Source organism: Temnothorax americanus, unplaced genomic scaffold (assembly GCF_048541705.1).
Source record: "Temnothorax americanus isolate GAGA-0224 unplaced genomic scaffold, ASM4854170v1 Scaffold29, whole genome shotgun sequence".
NCBI classification, from domain to species: domain Eukaryota; kingdom Metazoa; phylum Arthropoda; class Insecta; order Hymenoptera; family Formicidae; genus Temnothorax; species Temnothorax americanus.
In genome coordinates, this window is record NW_027509432.1 from 1980383 (window position 1) to 2000454 (window position 20072).

At 43.0% G+C, this 20072-nt stretch overlaps 3 protein-coding genes and 1 long non-coding RNA gene across 15 annotated transcripts in view; 2 read left to right on the forward strand and 2 right to left on the reverse strand.

Moving 5' to 3' along the window:
- LOC143899827 (uncharacterized) overlaps window positions 1–750 on the reverse strand; it is a 32207-nt gene extending 31457 nt beyond the window's left edge. The window contains exon 1 of the long non-coding RNA XR_013257607.1: window positions 610–750. This is a non-coding gene — a long non-coding RNA (uncharacterized LOC143899827). The remainder of the gene's footprint in view (window positions 1–609) is intronic.
- Window positions 751–913: 163 nt separating this feature from the next.
- LOC143899820 (golgin subfamily A member 7) lies at window positions 914–4189 on the forward strand. Of its 4 annotated transcripts, none has more exons than XM_077410490.1 (4): window positions 914–1228; window positions 2116–2175; window positions 2387–2551; window positions 2671–4189. In XM_077410490.1, exons 1-4 carry the CDS (start codon window positions 914–916, stop codon window positions 2959–2961), a joined length of 831 nt encoding a protein of 276 aa, XP_077266616.1. In that variant the 3' UTR covers window positions 2962–4189. The 4 variants fall into 4 exon arrangements, with proteins under 4 accessions (XP_077266616.1, XP_077266617.1, XP_077266618.1 ...); XM_077410492.1 differs by lacking the exon at window positions 914–1228 and adding an exon at window positions 1318–1482; XM_077410491.1 differs by lacking the exon at window positions 2116–2175.
- A 632-nt stretch (window positions 4190–4821) lies between these two features.
- Window positions 4822–20072, forward strand: part of Gprk2 (G protein-coupled receptor kinase 2) — a 77863-nt gene continuing 62612 nt past the window's right edge. Inside the window, exons 1-2 of the mRNA XM_077410435.1 lie at window positions 4822–6405; window positions 6566–6678. The gene's annotated coding sequence lies outside the window, so the exon portion shown is untranslated. The remainder of the gene's footprint in view (window positions 6406–6565; window positions 6679–20072) is intronic.
- Pde6 (phosphodiesterase 6) lies at window positions 7364–19339 on the reverse strand. 9 transcript variants are annotated; one of them, XM_077410420.1, is made up of 14 exons: window positions 18948–19339; window positions 17812–18154; window positions 15879–16084; window positions 14942–15270; window positions 14466–14711; window positions 13846–14203; window positions 13464–13633; window positions 12996–13218; window positions 12693–12768; window positions 12584–12630; window positions 12061–12342; window positions 11263–11639; window positions 10731–11167; window positions 7364–10649 (listed from the first exon to the last, which is right to left on the reverse strand). In XM_077410420.1, the coding sequence occupies exons 3-14, from the start codon at window positions 15930–15932 to the stop codon at window positions 10012–10014; spliced, it is 3237 nt and encodes a 1078-aa protein (XP_077266546.1). In that variant the 5' UTR covers window positions 15933–16084; window positions 17812–18154; window positions 18948–19339; the 3' UTR covers window positions 7364–10011. The 9 variants fall into 9 exon arrangements, with proteins under 9 accessions (XP_077266546.1, XP_077266548.1, XP_077266553.1 ...); XM_077410422.1 differs by adding an exon at window positions 16453–16585 and having other exon boundaries at window positions 17812–19339; XM_077410427.1 differs by having other exon boundaries at window positions 12584–12622; window positions 12694–12768; window positions 13846–14194; window positions 17812–19339.

Consider the following 20072-nt stretch of genomic DNA (forward strand, 5'->3'; position numbering starts at 1 on the left):
GTTATTCGTGCAATTTTTTATATTGAGTCAACAATTATGTGCTTTAAACCCGGGAAAGGGCGCCTGATTTTTTTTTTGCATAAATGGTTACCTGAGGTGATTTTTACACTTTTACAATTAAAAGTCATTGATTAATTATTGCATATTTTTCATTGTTCTACAATTTACTAGTATTTGAAGACAATTGTATGTAGATTTATTCAAATTCTCTAAAAAAAGTAAGAACAAACTAAAAAAAATATTTAAGTATAAACGAAAGCAGCACGAATTTTATTTTTTCGATACCGATGTTGGGTTAGGTTAGGTTGGGTGTAAAACTCAGGCAACTCAGGCGCCCGTTTCCGAATTAATAAAATTGATAATGTTACTTTAACATCCCAGGTAGCAAAGTGACGTTTATGACGTCAATAAGACGTCTTTAGACGTCATCTTAGCTACTTGGAATGTTAATTGACTTAAAACATCCATTTTATCAATCGCATAAATTCGAAATATACTCTTATCAAATATAGCGGCGTCGCTTAAAATTATAGCGATTCGCGATCTCGACATTCCTTTTTCGCGTGTCAAAGGAAACGCAAATATAAGATCGCAAGTGAAAAAACTCACCGACTCCTCTTTCCAAAATCTTCATATTCTGCAATTTCCTCTTCTCCTCTTTTTTTGCTCTCTGCCTCTCTTCTTCCGCGCCGACGAGCGAAACGTTTTTCCATGTTAGAAACAGAAAGCGCGCAGACAGCCGTGAGTCGTGTGCGCAAAAAGAAACCCCGGAACAGAAGCTATTCCTGTTTATTTCTGCACCTTCGATACTTTGATACACCTTCCAATTTTCTGCCCGCGCGTCTTGAAGACCGAACGCGTGCGTGCCTCGCGTTGATCCGCAGAATAATAACGGAGTCACGGAGTGTATTGTATGGAGACGAGCCGGGAAATGGCGCGCGGCGCGCGGCGCGAGAGCGAGTGGGAGAAGGGCCGAAGTCGCGCGCTGGCCGCGCATGCGCGCGCACCGTTCATCGTTCATGGCGGCCGCGAGTCGCGGTCGTCGCGGAGTCGTGGTGGGTGGTGGGTCCGTTCGTATTTCGTATACATACGTGCAGCAGGCGACAGCGACAGCGGGGTCCCTCGACCGATTTCCCCGAGTCCGAGTCCGACACGGCGAGGCTCGAGCTCGGCTTTCGTCAGGAGCGTACGGCAATCAACCAGCAAGACGAAGCTCAAAATGCCACTGGTGAGTCCCTGGAACTCCGGTCGTGCGCCGTTCCCTCTCTGCGTTTCTTTCGCTCGCTCGTGTGAGCGCCTCTCTTCCTCACTCCTGGCTGTCATCAGCTGTCATCCCCTCGTCTCGGCCGCGTAAAGGTGTTTCGCTCGGTTATCCCTCTCCTGGAAGAATCAGTTTCCCCGCGTCTCGGTCGTCGACACGAGGAGCGATCGCGGCTGCGAAACGGAGCGAGGATGCGACTGACCGTCCTCGCGACTCCCGAGGTGAGAGCTGATGGGTGCGGCGGTTTTTTGTGGTTAGCTCCGCGGGCACGAGGAGCGGTGTCGGACGATGGGGAAACGGGAGCTTTTGAGGGACAGATTATGGATTGAACGTCAGGATCAAGCTTTATTTTGTGCGCGACGGAGCTTAGAGAGTTTGTCGAGAACGTAATTTAAAGGGATCAATAATGAGAGAAAAGTATGTCAGTGTATCATAAGTTCGCGCTAATGCCAAACACGTCTGTTTCCAATATTAGTGGTAGGACGTAGGACGCAATGCGTTGCAGTGCTTAATTGTTGATACAAATAGCATAAAAATGTATTGAGTGTTTGTTGTAATATTTGCAAAAAAAGCGGATAAAAATAGATGGTTATGCTATGCTGCATTTTATTTAGAGAGCCCGAGCTCAAAGAAATCATTGTGCGTACTACCAATAATGAGAGAAAAGTATGTCGGTGTATCGCAAGTTAATGCCAATGCCAAACAACTATTTCTAACAACTATTTCTAATATTAGTGATAGGACGCAATGTTGCAATGCTTGATTGTTGATGCAGTTAAAATGTATGTTATAATGTTTGCAAAAAGAAGCGGATAAAAATAGATGGTTATGCTAAGTTGCATTTTATTTTATAGAGCTCGAGCTCGAAGAAATCATTATGCGTACCGCCAGAAATGATTAATCACGAAAGAAAAGTACGTTATTGTTCAAGAATTCGATATTAACGTTATCACCGGTATAAACAATAATATGCCATGTCTGCGATAAATATTTGTTGTTTGTTAACGTGTGCGAAAACTCATTATGTTGCCATATTTAGGAAAGATAAAGTTGTAGAATACATATTGGTATTATAAAGAATATAGATTTCATAATGATAGAAATGACGAATGTATATCTTTTTAGGGCAATCATGCTGCCCTCACACCGCTGGAAGACATGTCCGCGGGACGAGGGCAGGCAGGTGGAGGGCCTCCTCGACATTGTCAGAAAGTTTTTATACAGCGCGACTACAGCGAAGGTACTATGGTCAAGTTCCAAACGCGGTTCCCTACAGAACTGGAAAATAGAGTGAGTATTCCAATCAAAAACTTCTAAACCGTACATAGCCCAAGTCAGGCTGATATACTTCCTGAAAATCAGAAGGGACGATCGAGAAATATTTATCACAAAATATTTCTTTGATTTAGTTGGACAGACAATTGTTCGAGTACACGATCAATCAGTTGAATAACTACTTTGTCGAGGCAGAGCGCGCCAGTTGTTCTACGTACTGCGAGAGCTGCCTATACTGTCTCACGGGTTATCTGATAAGCATATGCACCGAGACACACTACGAAAAGTGTCTGCGCAAGGTCGCCAAGTTCGTCAGCGAGCAAAACGATCGAGTGTACAAGCCACGCGGCCTCCTGCTGACGGACCCAACGACTCGCGGGCTCAGACTAATAGAGATCTCGGTACTGGATAGACCTGCGTCGTGACTGCATATTAGCCGATCCAGGGAGTTCTTCATGTGACCCTCCGCGCAGTACTCTGGACATTACCTCGCCAGAATCATGGACATGCACGCGTTCGTTGGTGCCTGTCGGCACAATTACGGGGCATGCCGGTTGGTTTGAGTCATTTTTGTAAGGTGCAGAAATCCTGCAAGGTTTGAAGGAACAAATTTTCCGTCGATATCTTGTGGGCCGCAAGTTGTTCAGATGCACCTTGCACAATTAATCTTGCCGAATACGCGTGTAATGAACTGAAACTCTCTTGCCGTCAGGTTGTGCCTTGTACTTAGGTTTAAAAGCTAAATGTAGATTGGTGGACAGATTTGTAATATATGTGTAGAGACCTGCGGGAAACAGGGGATTTTGTGGAAATTAATTGTGACAAAATAGGCTTGTACAAGGTCGACCTAGTTGCGGCAAGAGAGTCTCGCGTTCATTCGCATTCGTGGTGTCTCGATCCTAAGTGGTAGCTGCTGCGTTTACGAGGGAGGGCGTGCATCGAAGCGCGTGGATGTGTACGACGAAGCCGTGGCACTTCCTATAAGTTCAATTTTCTATATGCGTACACGGAACATATAACATACGAAAGTATATGAAGTATATGGGGCGAATCAGGGTGCGGTAGGAAAGTGTAAATCGCGTTCGTAAACGTTCGTGAACGACGCGAGTTAGCTTACCGCGAGCCGCCACGTTGATTTGTCACGTATACGACGGGGTCTATACATATTTTTTTACCGTTCATTTATGACTTTATCGTGTCATCTGCATTTAATTAATGAGACGTGAATGAGATGTGTGTCTGCGTGAATTACTTAGCGAAGAGATGGCGTTCGATGTTAGCGTCTGTAGCGCGTGTTTCGTTCAGGTTCCGCCCAACTGAGAACCTCGATTACGAGTGAGCCTCGTTCTCGACGAACGCTGACAAATTCTCCGAATTATTCTCATCTTCCGCGACGTATCTTCCATTGCGTTTGTGTATCCGCGTGTAAAAAGCGTAAAAAGTTTTTTCGCATATGTAAATTGAGTGGGATGTTCAGCTTGTCGCGCATGTGGATGCCTCTCGACAGCGAAGACGGTAGATTCGATTAACACAGACATTCGTCGCGCCGTAAAGAAACCCGAGGATTGGCTAAACAAAACAAAAAAGAGAAAAAGAAATTGTGTAGAAAGCGAGGGTGATATAAAAAGTAAGTTACGTTACAAATTGATTGGCATTGTGATCAAGGCGAAACCGTTTGCGATGCAGCGCGAAATTTCACACGCTTTAGTCCGCTTTCTCAGTCGAAACTGGATACCCGTCGCGACGCCGGATGTTTTCCGTATTTTCCGTTCCCGCTAATTAGTTGTAAATAATAATGATCTCAAACGATACAACGACTCAACACCATGTCTACCTTTACTTTCTCTTACGCGCTTCGGGAGCCTAAAATATCGTGACACGCGAGACGCAACGCCAGAAGAAGTCTTTTCCGGCACGATTGTTTCAATTGGGGACGCATCGCGCGAATGTGTTAAACCGGTCTACTGTCGACCAGCTCGATTTCCAGCGCGTGAAGATCTCCACGGCATCGGAATTCGAGCTTGTCGAAGTCCTTCATCGGTTGAAAGTCTCGATTTTACGCGCGCTTCCCGCAGCATCGCGTACAACGGCGGTTACGAATTCCTCTCGTTCTCGATCACAATGTCCGCGGAGCCTGTCCGACGTTGTAATGCGATGTTGTTTGCTGACAGGATCTTGCCAAATAAGCGCGTCACTGCCTCGGCGTACGATTTCCTAGCGCGTACGAGCGCATGGAGGAGACGTATGGGCCGGAGATCGTCGAAGGGAGATCGAGTGAGAGAAGGGTGATGCCGAAAAGAGAAAGGGGGGAAAAAATAAAACGAACAAACGGGAAGTCGCAGGAAAGAAGTCTCTCGGGAAATTACGGGAAGTTTCCCGTCAGCCAATTTCTTTTGGACGTCGCAATATCACGTGTATAAGGGCTCTGACTGCATGTGCACGCGCGCGCGCGCATGTTGCATATAATGTATGTATAGCGAATTATAATCGTCGACACGAAGTATAAGGAGACGGAAGGAAGCAAAAAGAAAAGGAGAGACCGTTTGTTATACTTAATTTAATTTAGTAGGACCAATATTGGATTGATGATCCGTAACTGTAAAGGACACCATCGTACGAGAGTGTAATTTCTAAATGTTTTAATAATAAAAACGGCGTAAATATATGTCCCTGCATTGAAGATTCGCCCTTGATTCTTCGTCGAGATAACGTTTCCTTCCTCCTTCCTCGTTTTAATTCGAGATTTTTATCCGGATTTTTTGAAACACCGTAATGAAACGGAGAATGACGATTATAATATTATAATGATGAAATAATTACTTTATAACTTATATAATGTTGTGTAATATTATATATTACAGCTTTATAAGTTTTATTGTATGTATATTTATAAAATGTCAGACCCAAGATAGTAACGGCTAACGGCATAAACGAAAATAAAGGGTAATAATCTAAGGTTAATTGATCAAAATGCATTTAGCAATTTTCTCATTTTTTTAATCTAAGCAATAACTAAATCAAATAAGAGAGTGTCTAATCGAAATGATGTTGAAATAGTCATTTGAAAATTTAATGCAGAGACGGTCGCTGTGCACTGGCGCCCTCCCGCTAATAAGACGGCCAGAGCGAGAAGCGGTAAGCCATCTCGAAAAGTTCAAGACTCGTAAATGTCGCTCTTCGATCGTGTTCGAACCGCGTTTCGTCACGAAACCGAATTTTATTTCTGTTGAAAGCAACATCCGTCTCAGTTACACTTTATAAATATATCTAAGGGCCAATTTCACCAACCACGGTTAGTTTAAGCTAACCGTGGTTGGGGAAAATTGAAGTATATGTATAGATGAGAGAGAACCAGAGAACGGACAGATCAGGACAGATCTGATTACCGTGAAGTTAGCCGCGCCGATCGCCTTGGCTTCGAGAATCGCTATCGTCGCGTCTGTCGATGGATAACCGAATCCCGAATCGCGTGGTTACTACCGACCGACGCGACGGTTAACGGTTAGTCGAGTCGCCATGTTGAAGTCGCGTGAGTGATCGTTCGAACCGTTCCGCGAATCTCGCTCTCGCGCTCGTGATTGTCGTCCAAAACCGAGTCTCGCGCTAAGAATTATAGTGTCTTGCGAACGATATCCGTCGCGAGTGTACTAGTCGCCATCGTGTACGTCGCGTTTTCCGTGTCCGCGCGTGTTCGGTTTAACCTCCGTGTATCCATCCATCGGATTTGGTCGATCGAAATCGCTCTCGTGTCGAACTATCTTTTCATCGAAGGACGCGATTGATGGGACGATTGTCGTCAGATGCGTATAACGCACGCCGTCGTCGCCGTTCCATAATTAGCCGCGTTAATCATTCTTCGCTTCTCGATGGTGAGTCATCGTCATTCAAGTCCGCGAAATTGCATTCGGATCGTTCCGTATTCATCGCGATTTGAAGATTGATTTCGCGCGCGAAAAAGTCTTGAATCTTCGTGACGCGCTAAGCGTCGCACACACCATAGCCATTTCTCATTGTCAATATTCATTTCAGCATCGAGATTTACTTCCGGAGGATCAATCGGAAAGTTCGGCTTCAATTTTACTTTCTCACCGAGAATGGGATTGCAGCGAAGACGCGCAATATCGCTGGGCGATCGTCGCCAGGTAAGTACGTGCATATCGTGATTTTGCAATGATTTTAAAACAAGAAATGCTTATTAGATGTATATTAGAAACAAATTGAATGCTTATTTAAATTAAATATTTAAATTTAAGTGTGGAACTTTTGTGCCTTGAACGACGAAATTTGAGCCAAGTTTGCACGTTATTGCGACGTTATTGACAATCTATATTAACGATCCGCTTAAATTGTCACTTAGAAAGCCTTGTTGAGCTTTAGGGTCTTTAACGTATCTAGGCGAAGGCCTGAGCTGTCGAGAGGCCTATAAATCATAGCACCGTTTGAAAGGATTAATATTTTTAACAATGAGTTCAATCTTTTTTAGCAAATTTTTCAAAATTGTGGTATTTAATAATTTTTTTATTACATATAAAGGCTACTGTAATTAAGTATTCGAATTATGATTATATTTGACAAATATTTTTGAGATTTCTATAAAAGTTCTTCTAAAAAATGAAAATTCTCTGATATTCCTATTAAATACATTAATTAGATTAAATTGAAACATTTGATTTTCATTCGATTGAGAAACAATTTGAACCGCAGAGGATTAAGATAGCGTGTAACGACTTTCGAATAATACTTTGACTAACAATAAGATAAGAAGTCTAAATAAAAGGCGATCTATCGTGTTCTCGGGGTATTTCAAATAATCCACATTCGCGTGGCTGTTTGAGCACATCCAGATTTTATTTAATCATGTGCAACAATTCTTTCTGATAGGCATGTTGATTCGCAGCTATATCAAAAGACTAGAAACCAGTCTCACTCTCGTGTTGCTCAACTCTCAGACAACTCACACTCGGAAAACATAATGCGCTTGGGAAGTTTTACGGAAAGTAACGAGGGCACTCTGACTTGACTGATTTACGCGGCGTCCGATCGCGGTTCGATCGACGTCAATCAAACGCAAAAAAAGAGAGGTGTTAAATTACCGCGGGCTCTGATCGCTCAGAGATCGGAGTCGCTCGATCCGGAATACGTGCGCAATTACGATAACAACGGAAACGCAAATGGATTTTGCCGTGAACAACGTAATTTATGTGTAACTCGCCGATCTCCTCGAAGGGTTCAATGATTCGACAAAACTCGAACTCCACAGAAATAATCGGTGGACTCGCGATCATGCTTGCGTCACAGGTTACGTTGCGTGCGCGCGCGCACGATTTAATCCTATCATTGACTCCGTTTATAAGACATTGATACGACATGAATGTACCGCTCGCTATGTAACCAATTTATGTACACATAAATATCTTGCATACGTAGGTACGCAATGAGATCGAAGGATAAATATATTCCTAAATTTGTACGATCGTAATTAGCGACTCCCCAAATCAGCTTCGAATTGAAAGAAAAATCTTTTTTCGTATACGAATACATAATTTTTTTATTTATTCATATACGAAATTGAAAATGCGCTCTGTTTCGAAAATTTTTACTTACAAAATTTAAAGTCGCGATTGAATCTTTTATTTACACAATTTAAAACGCATTAAATTTACTTACTTTCGTAATTCTTTCGTCTCATAAAATTCCAAATTTTTAAAAGATTTAACATATTTTTTAAATATATTTACTTACACGTCTTTATTTATAGAACCTAATAAAATATTTTATACTTATGTATTTATTTTACTCAGAATATATTTTAAGGGTTTAATTAAAATAAAGAAATTCACTTGAGAGCACGTTTTTTTTGTCTTAACTGTATTGATTGCATCTCTCTCTCTCTCTCGCTCTCTCTCTCTCTCTCTGTTATCGCGGAGATCGCTCTGAGGGAAAATCTGAGAGATGATAAAACAATTAAAATGCGCTCGTTTTTTACTTAAACCGCCATATCGTGGAGCAGCGTGTCCGCGAGTCCGATTCGCACGTCTTCGATCTGTAAGCGTCATCGTCACCGATCCCTTCGTACGCCGAACTGTATAGCCTAGAATATCATCGAGATGTGATACAAAAAGATTGTCAAAATTGAATTCATCGTCATTATCATCATCATCATCATCATCGTCATCATCATCATCGTCCTCGATCTGACGACGCCCGACACATTCACACATAACAGCACGCTTCCTCGCGTTCTACGGGATTGCGATTATGAGCAATGTCGTTGTGAGGTGCAACGACCGACCGTCAAGTTCTCTAGCTACCTAGCCATCGACTAAGCATACGTATTTTACGCAATACCGTTGTCTACGTATTTATCGCCTTAAAACCTACGGGCAACAGTTTTTTCGGGATCCGACGCGCCGATGTATGTCTCGTGGTGAGATCACCTCGGATACTTTCCGATCTTTTTCTTCTCGGGCCACGTAGTTTATCGTCTTTGCCTTACGAAGATTCGCCATTTCGTTAATCACTGCGGTATTTTGATTCGTCGTTTTCTACGTCTGGCAATGGAGAGAGTGGAATATGCGCCGAAATCAATAGAATATCCTCCTTGAGCGTATTTTCCATTCCGGGAATGTCTTCCAGGAATTATATAAATATGCGTTTATTTGGTTCTATAATTTTCTCACTCGTACTAATAATTGTAAGTTTTTACATGACGTCAAACTTTAAATACTTTGACTCGAATTCGTGTCTAATTCGGTTAAATAATATCGAGATTCTTAATTCTCTTTATTTTATTAAACGCGTGAAATGAGCAATGATAGAGTATTGTAATGACGCTTTCGACAATTAAATCAGTTTTTCGCTGAAGTGTAAATTATTCACATTTTATTTTATTTTACTCTTTTGTATTGAAAATTATTCTTTTACTCGTGTGCAATTTGCACGAATATTTAGTTTTTACAAATTGCTAAATTTATCGTCATTTCTTCTCATTGCTTCGTCTTTTTCTGTCTTCTTCGTTGATTGATATTAAATCTGATCAAATATGATCATTCTTGATTAAAAAGATCATATATAGTGATCATTTCTCCAAATATCAATATTTTTCTTTTTTAAGAGCTCTCCCAAAGGATTCATTTCCCATAAGTATTTCGCTGCAACTGAAAGCAGCTTGAAAACTTCCTCGAAACGATCCATTTGGTATCATTTTACTCTTCGAGAATAGTCTGACTTAGTTACCGAGGTAGACAATTGTTATTCCTCTGAGAGCGACTCTTCTAAGTTCACTCTAAAGCTCTTTTTCAATTACAGCTCGTTCACAGATCTGTCAAACTTCAGCTTCCAGGCAATCTCCACGTTAAAGGTTTCATCTTCCGCGACCTGGAAGCTGCGACGTGTATTTAAATACTCATTTCCAAGTATCGCCATCCAGTTGGCCATCATTCGGGGATGCTCTCGAGCGTCGTCGAAGTTAGCCGTCAAATGAGCAGGCACAGCTTGTTGCGATTCTTTCTCTCCGGGAGCAACGTCTTCGACTTGCCTGCGTCCTCCGAGCTGCTCCTGGTGTAAAGAGACCTGCTGATGCGATGTCGGACCCCTTTGCTCAACGTACGTCCGCCCTTTCTCAAGGAGGCGAACCTGCCGAGCGACGACCTGTCCGGCATTTGTTCCTTCTTGTCGGCGTGTGCGCAGTTCAGGGTCGTGACCGTGAACTCGATGTCCTTAGGCTCGTAAGAAACGAACTCCTCTACCGGTTCCTCGATCGTGTCGCGGTCGATCCACGTTAGTCCCATTTCGACCTTTTCCGCCAAATCCTGCCAGTGTTTTCGGTTCTCCGTGGTGCCCTCGTAGAGCGGCAGTATCCACGGGAACGTTTCCGACAAGACTTTGTAGAGGGGCAGGCAGATCACGTCGATGAAGCCGACCTGCATCTGCGGTAATTCGTCCCGCCTCTCGCGGTCCATCATCGCCACCGGCTGTTGGTTGAGCTGGAGGCGTTCCAGGTCGCCTTGATCGAAGAACTCGTCGGCCACCAACTTCGCCACGCGATGCTGCACCTCCCAGGGCTTCGCTATTGCGCTCACGTCGCACGCTGTCATCATCATGCCGCATAGCACTGCGAAAAACGGACAAAATTAATTAGTCGTTTGTGCCATGATATTTGAAAAAAATAATCGAATAAAAGCTAAGGAATTACATTCTTTCTTCTCCTCGCTCTGCCAATCAAACTCGCCCTCGTCGATCACTTGCATGAAGCGATTCCTCTTCTTGAAATACATCGCCAGGTCGGTCGACAGAATGGCGCTCTCCACGACTTTCATCACACGTCTATAGTCCTCCATTGATAAATTCTGAAATATGTTGTTGCTGTCAGAATTCAGGATCATGACGCATTGATCGAAATGATGATGTTCCATAGTGCTGGTCGAGTAGAGGATCGCCAGTGGTGATTCGGTTTTCGTCTGGAACGCGTTGTTGGTGCCGCGATGGTCCAGATCGTGACAAAGACAGGCTACCAGAAGTCCGAGAATCTCCAGATCGGTCATGAATTGTTCCATCTTGCCGGTCTTCAGCATCGCGAACATCGTTTGCGCGACGTTCAGCGCGTGCCGCCAATTGTGGTACTTTACTGGCCTGTCAGGAATAATTTCCGAATGTAACTCCGTTTAAGATTGCGCGTTCAAAGCCATCGTGAAACAAAATTAATGAAAAGAGATAGAAATATTCACCTGTAATTCTTCTTCACACTGAGGATCCACCTACATAGGACGTCGTACGGTATGTGGAACTTCTGTATGAGATCGCACTGCTTGAACATCCTGATGGTGGCGCGACACGTGTCTTCATCGGTGAGATCGAAGTCGATGAACGTGAAGCTGTAGAGGTTGTACGTTTCCGCGGACGGTATGGGATCGGAGACGAGCCGCAGGGCGTCCTCGTTGTTGGCGGTCGCGTGATAACTCAGGCACTCGAGGGCCACCTTCTGCTTCGCCATCAGCTTGCACGCAGATTCGTACATTTGCGTGTTGTGAATACCGAGGCCGCAGAAAATAGCGAACGCCTCGAATATCGACACGTCCGAGTCGGTGAAGGATGTGCCGTTGTCCTGTAAATAATTTTTATTATTATTAATAAAGACTTATCACTCTTAATAATTTTATCTAGCAATTGCTGATAAAAAAAGTACCCCTTATTATAACGCCAGTACTAATATTCGTTAAATTATTATTTTGTGTTGTTATATGACGAATTTTATTACAATACAATATCGTTGCTTGACACTCTGTGATCTATTCTCAAGCAACGTATAGCATAAAAAGTCAATAGCATAAAAATTGTATGATACACGTATATCGATATAATACAACACATGCAGATTAACGGATTATTAAAGATTAAATGCAAAGTATATCTAAATGCAAATACGAACTATCAATAACAGATTAATAATAGATTATTCAGGATTATTGCGGACTATTACGGATTATTGCTTATAAGTTAAATAAAAAATTTTTATCAGTTCAAACCTTGTTGATCAATTGAGCAACTCCGATGACGATTCTCTGCCCGTTGACGATCGGCATGCATAGGATACTTCTGATGGGTTCCTTTTCGTTCTCCATTACATCTTTCTTCAGCCACGTGGCTACGTCGCCAATGTTGAGAATTTGACCCGTCGCGGCGACGTACCTTGCGATCTGACCCAGGGTACTCGACAGGTTGTTATTGCTTGGCCGATAGACCCGGGCCTCTTGCGTTTCGTTTTCCATTTCGAATGCCATGGTAAATTTGCTACTTTCGTTCGCTGCCTGAAAAAAATAAATTATGTGAACATTGTTTGAAAATCAGAATTAAAGATTTTGAGCTTCTTTAAGAAAATTTTGAACTATCGAAAAGATTTAATATGCGTGCGCGTTGATCAACGTCACAGAAGTTAAGCGAAGAAACGACGAAGGGATTGTACGACGTTTGTCGGGAGGGCTGAAAAATTGCATTTCCTTATATGTATATTTATGTATACATATACTCGGTTTAATCGGGATCACTTACATGCTGTTGAATAATGTCCTCCATGTCGATGTTATTGCTCTGAGCCGCCAGGAAAGAGAAAAAGATCATCAGACATACAAATTCGAGTAACACGTGGCGGTGCCACTCACCTCTCTTCTCGACAACGGCTTTCTGCTCTCTTGCACCGACCTCCCGGGCCGCTCGACAATTTTCTCGAGATGCCCCTGGAATGAGACTTAGCATCTTTTATTGTGCTTTTAAAACGCCATACGGGGCGTTTAATTAATCGAATATTATATTTAGTTAATTAAACATTGGTTCGCCTTATAGCTATAGTTATAACAAAATCGCTCTATATGTTTCGCGACTTCGTTGTATATAATCTTGACATTTATGTAAGTAATAAGTCGTGGAAAAATTTAAATTTCTCGCGGAAAGGAAGCACACTTACTGCCTCGCCGCAGTCCAAATCTAGCAGGTAAACGGCGCATCTCTCGCACTTGAGCAGCTCCTTCGCCTCGGTCATGATTTTCGTGACGAGACACTCGAGATTGTTCTGCTCCTCGAATATGTTCCGCGCCAGATTGAGGAGTATCTGATTGCGCCGGTATTCCTGCACGGACAGCTCGAACAACTGCGCGTTCTGTATGCCGATGCCGCAGAATGTGAGGTATCTGCGACATAATCGATGCCGTCGTAAAATTAGACGCGCGATCGTATTAATAAACGTATCGATCGCGCACGGCGCCGATTATAATTGCGTGTACATGGCAATTACATAGTCTTGTAACTGGCCTTGCGCCATTATGCAATCAGTTAATAGTAACGGTATACCCTAACGTATGTATAACCGTCCGACACCCGGTTATTACGCGCGATTACGCGAAGTTATAAATTTTCGGGAATATATGTCTTCTACCTTTGAAACACCTCGACGTCCCTGTTCGTAAATTCGTTGCTGCCGTTCGTCTTGTTGATGATCTGGGCGACCCCGATGACGTCGCCCTCGTAATTGCAGATCGGCATCGACAGAATCAATGTCGTCTTGTATCCGGTTCGCATGTCAATGGCGCTGTTGAATCTCGGATCCTAATGAATGTGAACAGAAATATCTGTTTTAATCTTGCCGACAAAGATACAAAGCTCATCATTAATTAGCTCTTAGACGATTACTCGGGAAGTTAGTTAAAATTTTTCTAATTCATCGAGCTACGGCGTTATGGTTATTATTGTGAGATTGAAAGGAAGGTTCAATACTCAGTGAATCATATCTCGATTGAATACCCCAAAAAAGCTGAGACCTTATAAGCGTCCTTGATGTTGATAATTTCCTTGGTTTGCGCCACGTAACCGGCGATACCGACTCCGAACGGTATTTTAATCTCCTCGTTCTTAGCCCGTTGAATGGCTTCCTCGAGCTCGGTATCCTGAGTGACGTCGAACAGCTTCGCCACCAGGTATCGATCCTCCAAGGGTCCTTTCGCCAGGAACAGGCTGCCGCGATCGGCATGAGTGAGTAGGCCGACGTTCACCAGGATCTTGTGGCAGAGGACGTTGATGTCCAGTTCGTTCGCCACGTCCCTTATCAGCTCCATAAACAGATCGCTCTCGTCCAGTCTACCGAGCTTCTCGCGACGATCCATCAGCGTGCTGTAAGTTCTGGAAGATTTAATACTTGTGCTGTCTAAGTACGAAGCAAGTCCGGATTGAGTTTTCCGAAAAGATTTTAAGAGATTTATTATTCTCTAAAAATATAGAGAGAACGCGTTGTATACGATATTTATATATATTATTTAATTTGTCATATTTTATTTTATTATGTTTATATCTTAATGTTTTATATCTTAATGTGTGACACGGAACGATTTGATTACACAACATTCAGATGTGACAACGTTATTTCGTTGTTACAATTGCTTACCTGTTGGGACTCCTGCTGCGCTTTGCGGGTGAACTCGAGGCCAACCAGGTCTGAAAGAGATCGGATGTGACGCTGTTGCGTTTGCTCTGGTTGAGAAGATTCTCCTCCTGCTGCCTGCTGGGCGCGCTTGGTGCGCTCGGTGTTATTTTTTGTAACATACACGTGCTCTGCAATTTTTGTCGAAGCTGGAGACTCGCTTTCTCCCGCAGCCACATTTCGGCCAGAGCAGGATGCGCCTCCAAGTATCTTTGTCATAAGGATTTAGTAATTACACATACAAAAATTGTCACAAATTTTATGAACAATAATATCTAAATGTCTAAACGATTTGAGAAAATAAGATAAATATTTGTGTCCAATATATTGTCATATAGCAATTTAACGCCGACATTTTTAACGTTAAGTTTTTAGAAAGATTTAGAAATAGTTAATTCGACAATATTACCATTAGGTAACATCAGATTAAAATCAATTACCTTCCAACTCTATCTATGGTGAGGTTGTCGTCCTCGTCATATTCGTGTATAATGTCCTGGCAGGTGACTTTCTTGCTTCTACACAGCCTGGCGATCTCAATCTCTTTCACATCAGTCTTTATACTTGTACTTAGGGGTACTTTTGATTTTGGTCGCACGGACGTTTTCAACTTTTCGGGACTGTCGTCGGCGGGACCGACATTTTCCACGTGTTCGGGATTGGACGAGCGTAGTAAAGGACAGTCGTCCTTCTCCGGCGTCATCTCGGACACCGGCTTCGTAGAGATCTTCATTGTCTCGAAGTTCTCGACGTTGTTGTTATGATTCGCCTACGAATGGTATCGCAAATCGAAAGTATCTATCTCGCTCGCTACAACTTACCTTTTGTTTCGCTATCTCTGATTCATACTATGTTATTTTAAAAGATTGAAAAGGGAAGTATACCGTAGCAAATTGAATACCGACTAACTATATTGTATCATGAACAGAACCCAGACTTTGATAATACACTTTTCTGAAAGAACAATTTTTAAAACATATATGTTTTGTCGATTAATGTTAATTAATCTTCTTAAATTATTGGAATGTTATTATTATTTCCACGCACGTAACTTTTAGAAAACATTGTAAATTCTTTTTAAATATATCAGTATTTTTTTACAGTAAGAAATTTATCTAATTTCTTACTATAGGGAGAAGAGAATCATGAATAAATAGCAATATTGGTTTAAATTTTTAGACTATTTTGATCTAAAGTACTAAAAGCGATGTTTAAAAATTCTTATTTCTTTTTATATGTCGGTTTTCGACTATTTTCAGGGTGTCAATATCCAGGTACTATTCGCAAAGTGTCTTTAATTTGTTGTTTAAGGACACTTGTTACATCGCAACCGTACGGTTATAACGACAAAAGCATTAATGCAAACTGTTTAATTACTTCCGTGTCGACGGCTTCCGACAACTCATCATCCACTTCGTCTTCTGCTTCCATATCACCTTGAGCTTAATGTAACGTGCATCGAGCGCAATAGGAACGTTCAGTTATGCGACGAGAGCCGTGCGAATAAGAGGAAGCTTCATATCTCGTCGCTCTTTCGTTTCCCGGTGTTTACGCACGTCTTCGCAAGTCCCGGAAATACGAATCTGAAAAAAATTTGTGGTTTTTTTTCGTGACGCGAAATAATTTTATTCGTTCTGATAATTTTATTCTATACTCTACTGCTATAGTATAATATCGAGATACTATTTTTTGCCTCTTCTTTATACTTTATCAGCTTGCAGAAACAATTTATTTGAAAGAACATTAATTGCATTAACTTAAATAAATGAAACAAACGATTCTCATTAGTATATACGTCGAACGCGCAAATAAAAATACGCCAGAATTATTGTTGCAATAGTCGTTTTATTTACAGATGAATGTTTTTTGATAATTTGTATCAATTTTCAATATATAAATATGTATATAAATATGTATAGCAATATGTAAAATTAAATTCTCCATTTTTTACCTCGGTTAATATGACGCTGACATAATTTATACGATTTCTCAGTTGTCATTCTTGGAATAATCTGACAAGATCTCATGTAACTTGGGATATGCTTTAAAATTTCACCACTTCGTCTGAATCCTCGAAATGTTATCTACGAATGTCGGAATCGGGCACGAGCCCATGATTTATATATTTTACCGATATGAGTCGTGCAATTCGTACTCGACGGGATCTTTCTTTCTTTCCCAGTTAGTTCTTCCTCTTACGCGTTTTCGTCTCTTTTTGCTTTCCTCCCTCCGCGGAGGGTCGAAGGCAACGACCCACCAGGGAAATCCACGTCTAATCACTGAATTATGAAATTACGCAATTCAATATTCACGAAGAAGGCCGACCAGCCGCCGCCGGCGTCTGCAATTCTCAACGAGAATAACCGCTTCGCATTAAGTCTCTTGTTAATACGTTTCCTGTCGATGATTATCCTCCCCGCGCGCGTCTCCCGCTTTTACAACTCGTGACATTTTATCCGCTAAATTGGAATCGAGACTGCGGATAATTGGAATGTCATGGCGACATGAGTGGATGCAAATTCTCGCAATGAACATTTTTGTAAATTCTCTATTATATTGAAGTGTATCACGGAGCATCGCAATTATTTTTACCACGAGACGCCATTGTGATGCGCTTAATTTTAATTGCAAATAAATTAAAATATTTGAGCGCAATATAAATTTACTATATCTTTTAATTTAGTTCTTTGAAAGACAAAAATATATTTCTTTTATCTACGCATTTATATAATTATATTTTAGTAAAATTTAATATAATAATTAGCATTTTTTTTTACTAGAATTTAATTTGATAAAAGTCTCACACTTGGATTTGCAGTGTAGAGCTCGAGAACTATTAAAGTATGACGATGTTCTCACGAATAAAAATTTTTATGAAGACTGAGCTACGCTTTATTTTTCCCAATGCTTGTGTATTATATAATATATTCCATTACGTATAATACATTCCATTTTCTCTTTCAATTTAATCATTCAAATTTGTTGGTACAAGCTATGATCATATTTAGAGCAAGTATTCGAAAAAGAACTGTCAATTTTTAACATTTTTTAATTCAGTTTTCTAAAAGATCTAAAGTATATCTGTATTCTCTAGATTATGTAATTATAGAATTTGCATATTAATGATCAAAAATGGAACGTGCTATTAATTATTTATGCAAGGAATCTCTCCAAACGTTTGAGAATTAGCGACTAGAGACTTTCTCGACGATGACACAATCTCGGTGCTCGAGTTTGATCGCTTATTTGCTTATAATACCTGAATACTTAAAGATACGCTAGTATAAACATAGACACCTGCATCGCTCACCTGCAGTAAACCATTCGCGAAGAATGTCTTATAAATGCAGCACACCCGCGTGTCCGGTCCGAAATAGCCATCACTCCTGCAAAATGTCATTCGCGATTTCTTGCCGCACGTGAGCGCTCGCCTTCGTGCACAATCGAGTCCTTCGTCGACAGCCACCACGTCGAACACACGTCATTTCAAACAGATCACAACGTTCCTAGACGTCTCGTCACCATTTCCCGTCAACGCGAGCGTCGTCGGACGCACGAATGTACACAAAAGTTGCATTTTATTTCTATTCCACCCACGATTCCCACTCGGAAAACATGCCCTCCTTCCGTTCGTCGCGTCGATATTCTTATTTCTTTAATTCAAGCATGTCAAGGATACATTCGGTCTACTGCGTTCCGTTTTTGACCCGGCGTGCGTCGAACACGATGGTACCCTTCGAAAGCGTTACAATCGCGATCGACTGGACGGAACCGATTGCTCGCCGAAAAGCGCGACCACTCATACGCATCTCGTGTAACTCGCGTGTTTTTTTTTTTTTTCACGTTCAAGTTCGTCGCCGTTCGATATATCCGTCACGGCGTGTTTTCCAGCCTCCGTATCTGCGAGGCTGCATCATTCGGCGTGCCTTTTCCGTCGCAAGATTGATAATAATCGGATACGAAAGGCTTCGCCTCTCCCAACGTTGGGCTCAACCGCGGTTTTTCTAATCTTCCAGCCTTATCGCGTTATTTCTTATACTGATTATATATAATTTTTCATTTCTTTTTCATATTAAAATTTATTTTGGAGCACGCGATATCGCAAGCGTCGACGAGCAATTTAGGCGGCAGGATCTTCGCGATCACGCGCGATCGACGTGAGCTCTAAATGGGAGGATCTTCAGCCGCTTCCGGAAGCGAGATCATCGCCTCCTCCGCACGCGGCTTCGATCGTCCCCTCACGTCGTCGGCCTCAAATAGAAAAGTCGCTCCCTTCCCCGTGAGAGTTATTTATCGAGGATCGCTCCAATCTCACGGGGGCAGGATCAACGCGGCGAGCGCGCAGCCCGTGGACACGCGATCGCGAACTCGAAACCGCATCGACCGGCACGTCCTCGCGAGCTCCTCTTTCTCGTCCTCATCCTTTCTCCGCCGACAGCGTTAAACCTTTGCGTTGCTGATCCAACAACCGTCTAGTAATGAACTGATCTTGAAAGAATCTTGAAGTTATTCGACAGGCCGTCACTCGTCTGCAAAGGACTATCTCTCGAAAGACCACCCCGTCCTGCCGGTGTCATATTTCAGAGATCAACTCGCTGGGAGAACCCTTCGCAGCTTCCCCGCTCGGGACGCCTCTCGATTTCCGTTCCGAGTTTCGAGAGATTCGTGTTCGTGGGGGAATTTATCGCGAGCGGAGAATATTCCAGGATCCAGGACGGTCGCTGCACGACGATTCGCGTCGGGACGCGACGGCGACGGTCGGCGACGACGTTCGATGGCGAACGGCTACGGACCGGTTGAAAGCTCCGAGCTTACTGAAGTCTCCCTCTCGGGTCAGGCGGACGAGGGTGTTCGAGGAGAGCGGCGCGGAGAGTGGAGCTCGGCTGGTTACGCGCCCGAGCCTCCCACGGCTTCTCCGCTCCGCTCCGCGCGCGTCTCCGTTACGCGCGCTAATACCGTCTTAGGGTATTACTATCTCCGCATCAAACGCGCGTACCGAGTTACGTATGTACGTCTGTGTATTTGCGTATCTCTCCTTGGTACTACACGTGAGCCCGACGGACGCTTATCGTCCTCGTGGGCTCGTGGTCGTGAGTACCATTCGAATAGGTATCAGTTTCTCGCGTCTGTATTCGTGACGAGGCTCACGGACGCTTATCATCTCCGTGAGTAAGGTATAGCCGCGCGTACGATGTGCGCGTGTGCGCAGGGCTCGCAAATGCTTATCTTCCGACTGGTATGGGCAGAGTTGCGCGTGTTGGTCCATGTACGTGTGTACGTACTCTCCATATACGTATACGTGTGTGCGCACGTGCGGCAGGGATACCGAGGAGACGTCTTCTCTCTCGTGCGCGCTCTCGCCGTGCTCCGGGAAAGATCGATAGCGGCCGGCGGCGGAGAGAGAGTATCCCGGACGCAGGCATCAGAGGCATCAGGCAGGCAGGCAGGCGGGTAGAACGGGCAGGCAGGCAGGCAGGCAGGCAGGCAGCATCCTCTGCTGTCCGCGAGATTTTCGGCTTTGAAATTTCACGAGCGCGGGCCGGCGTGCGTCGATATCCGACGATGATGCCG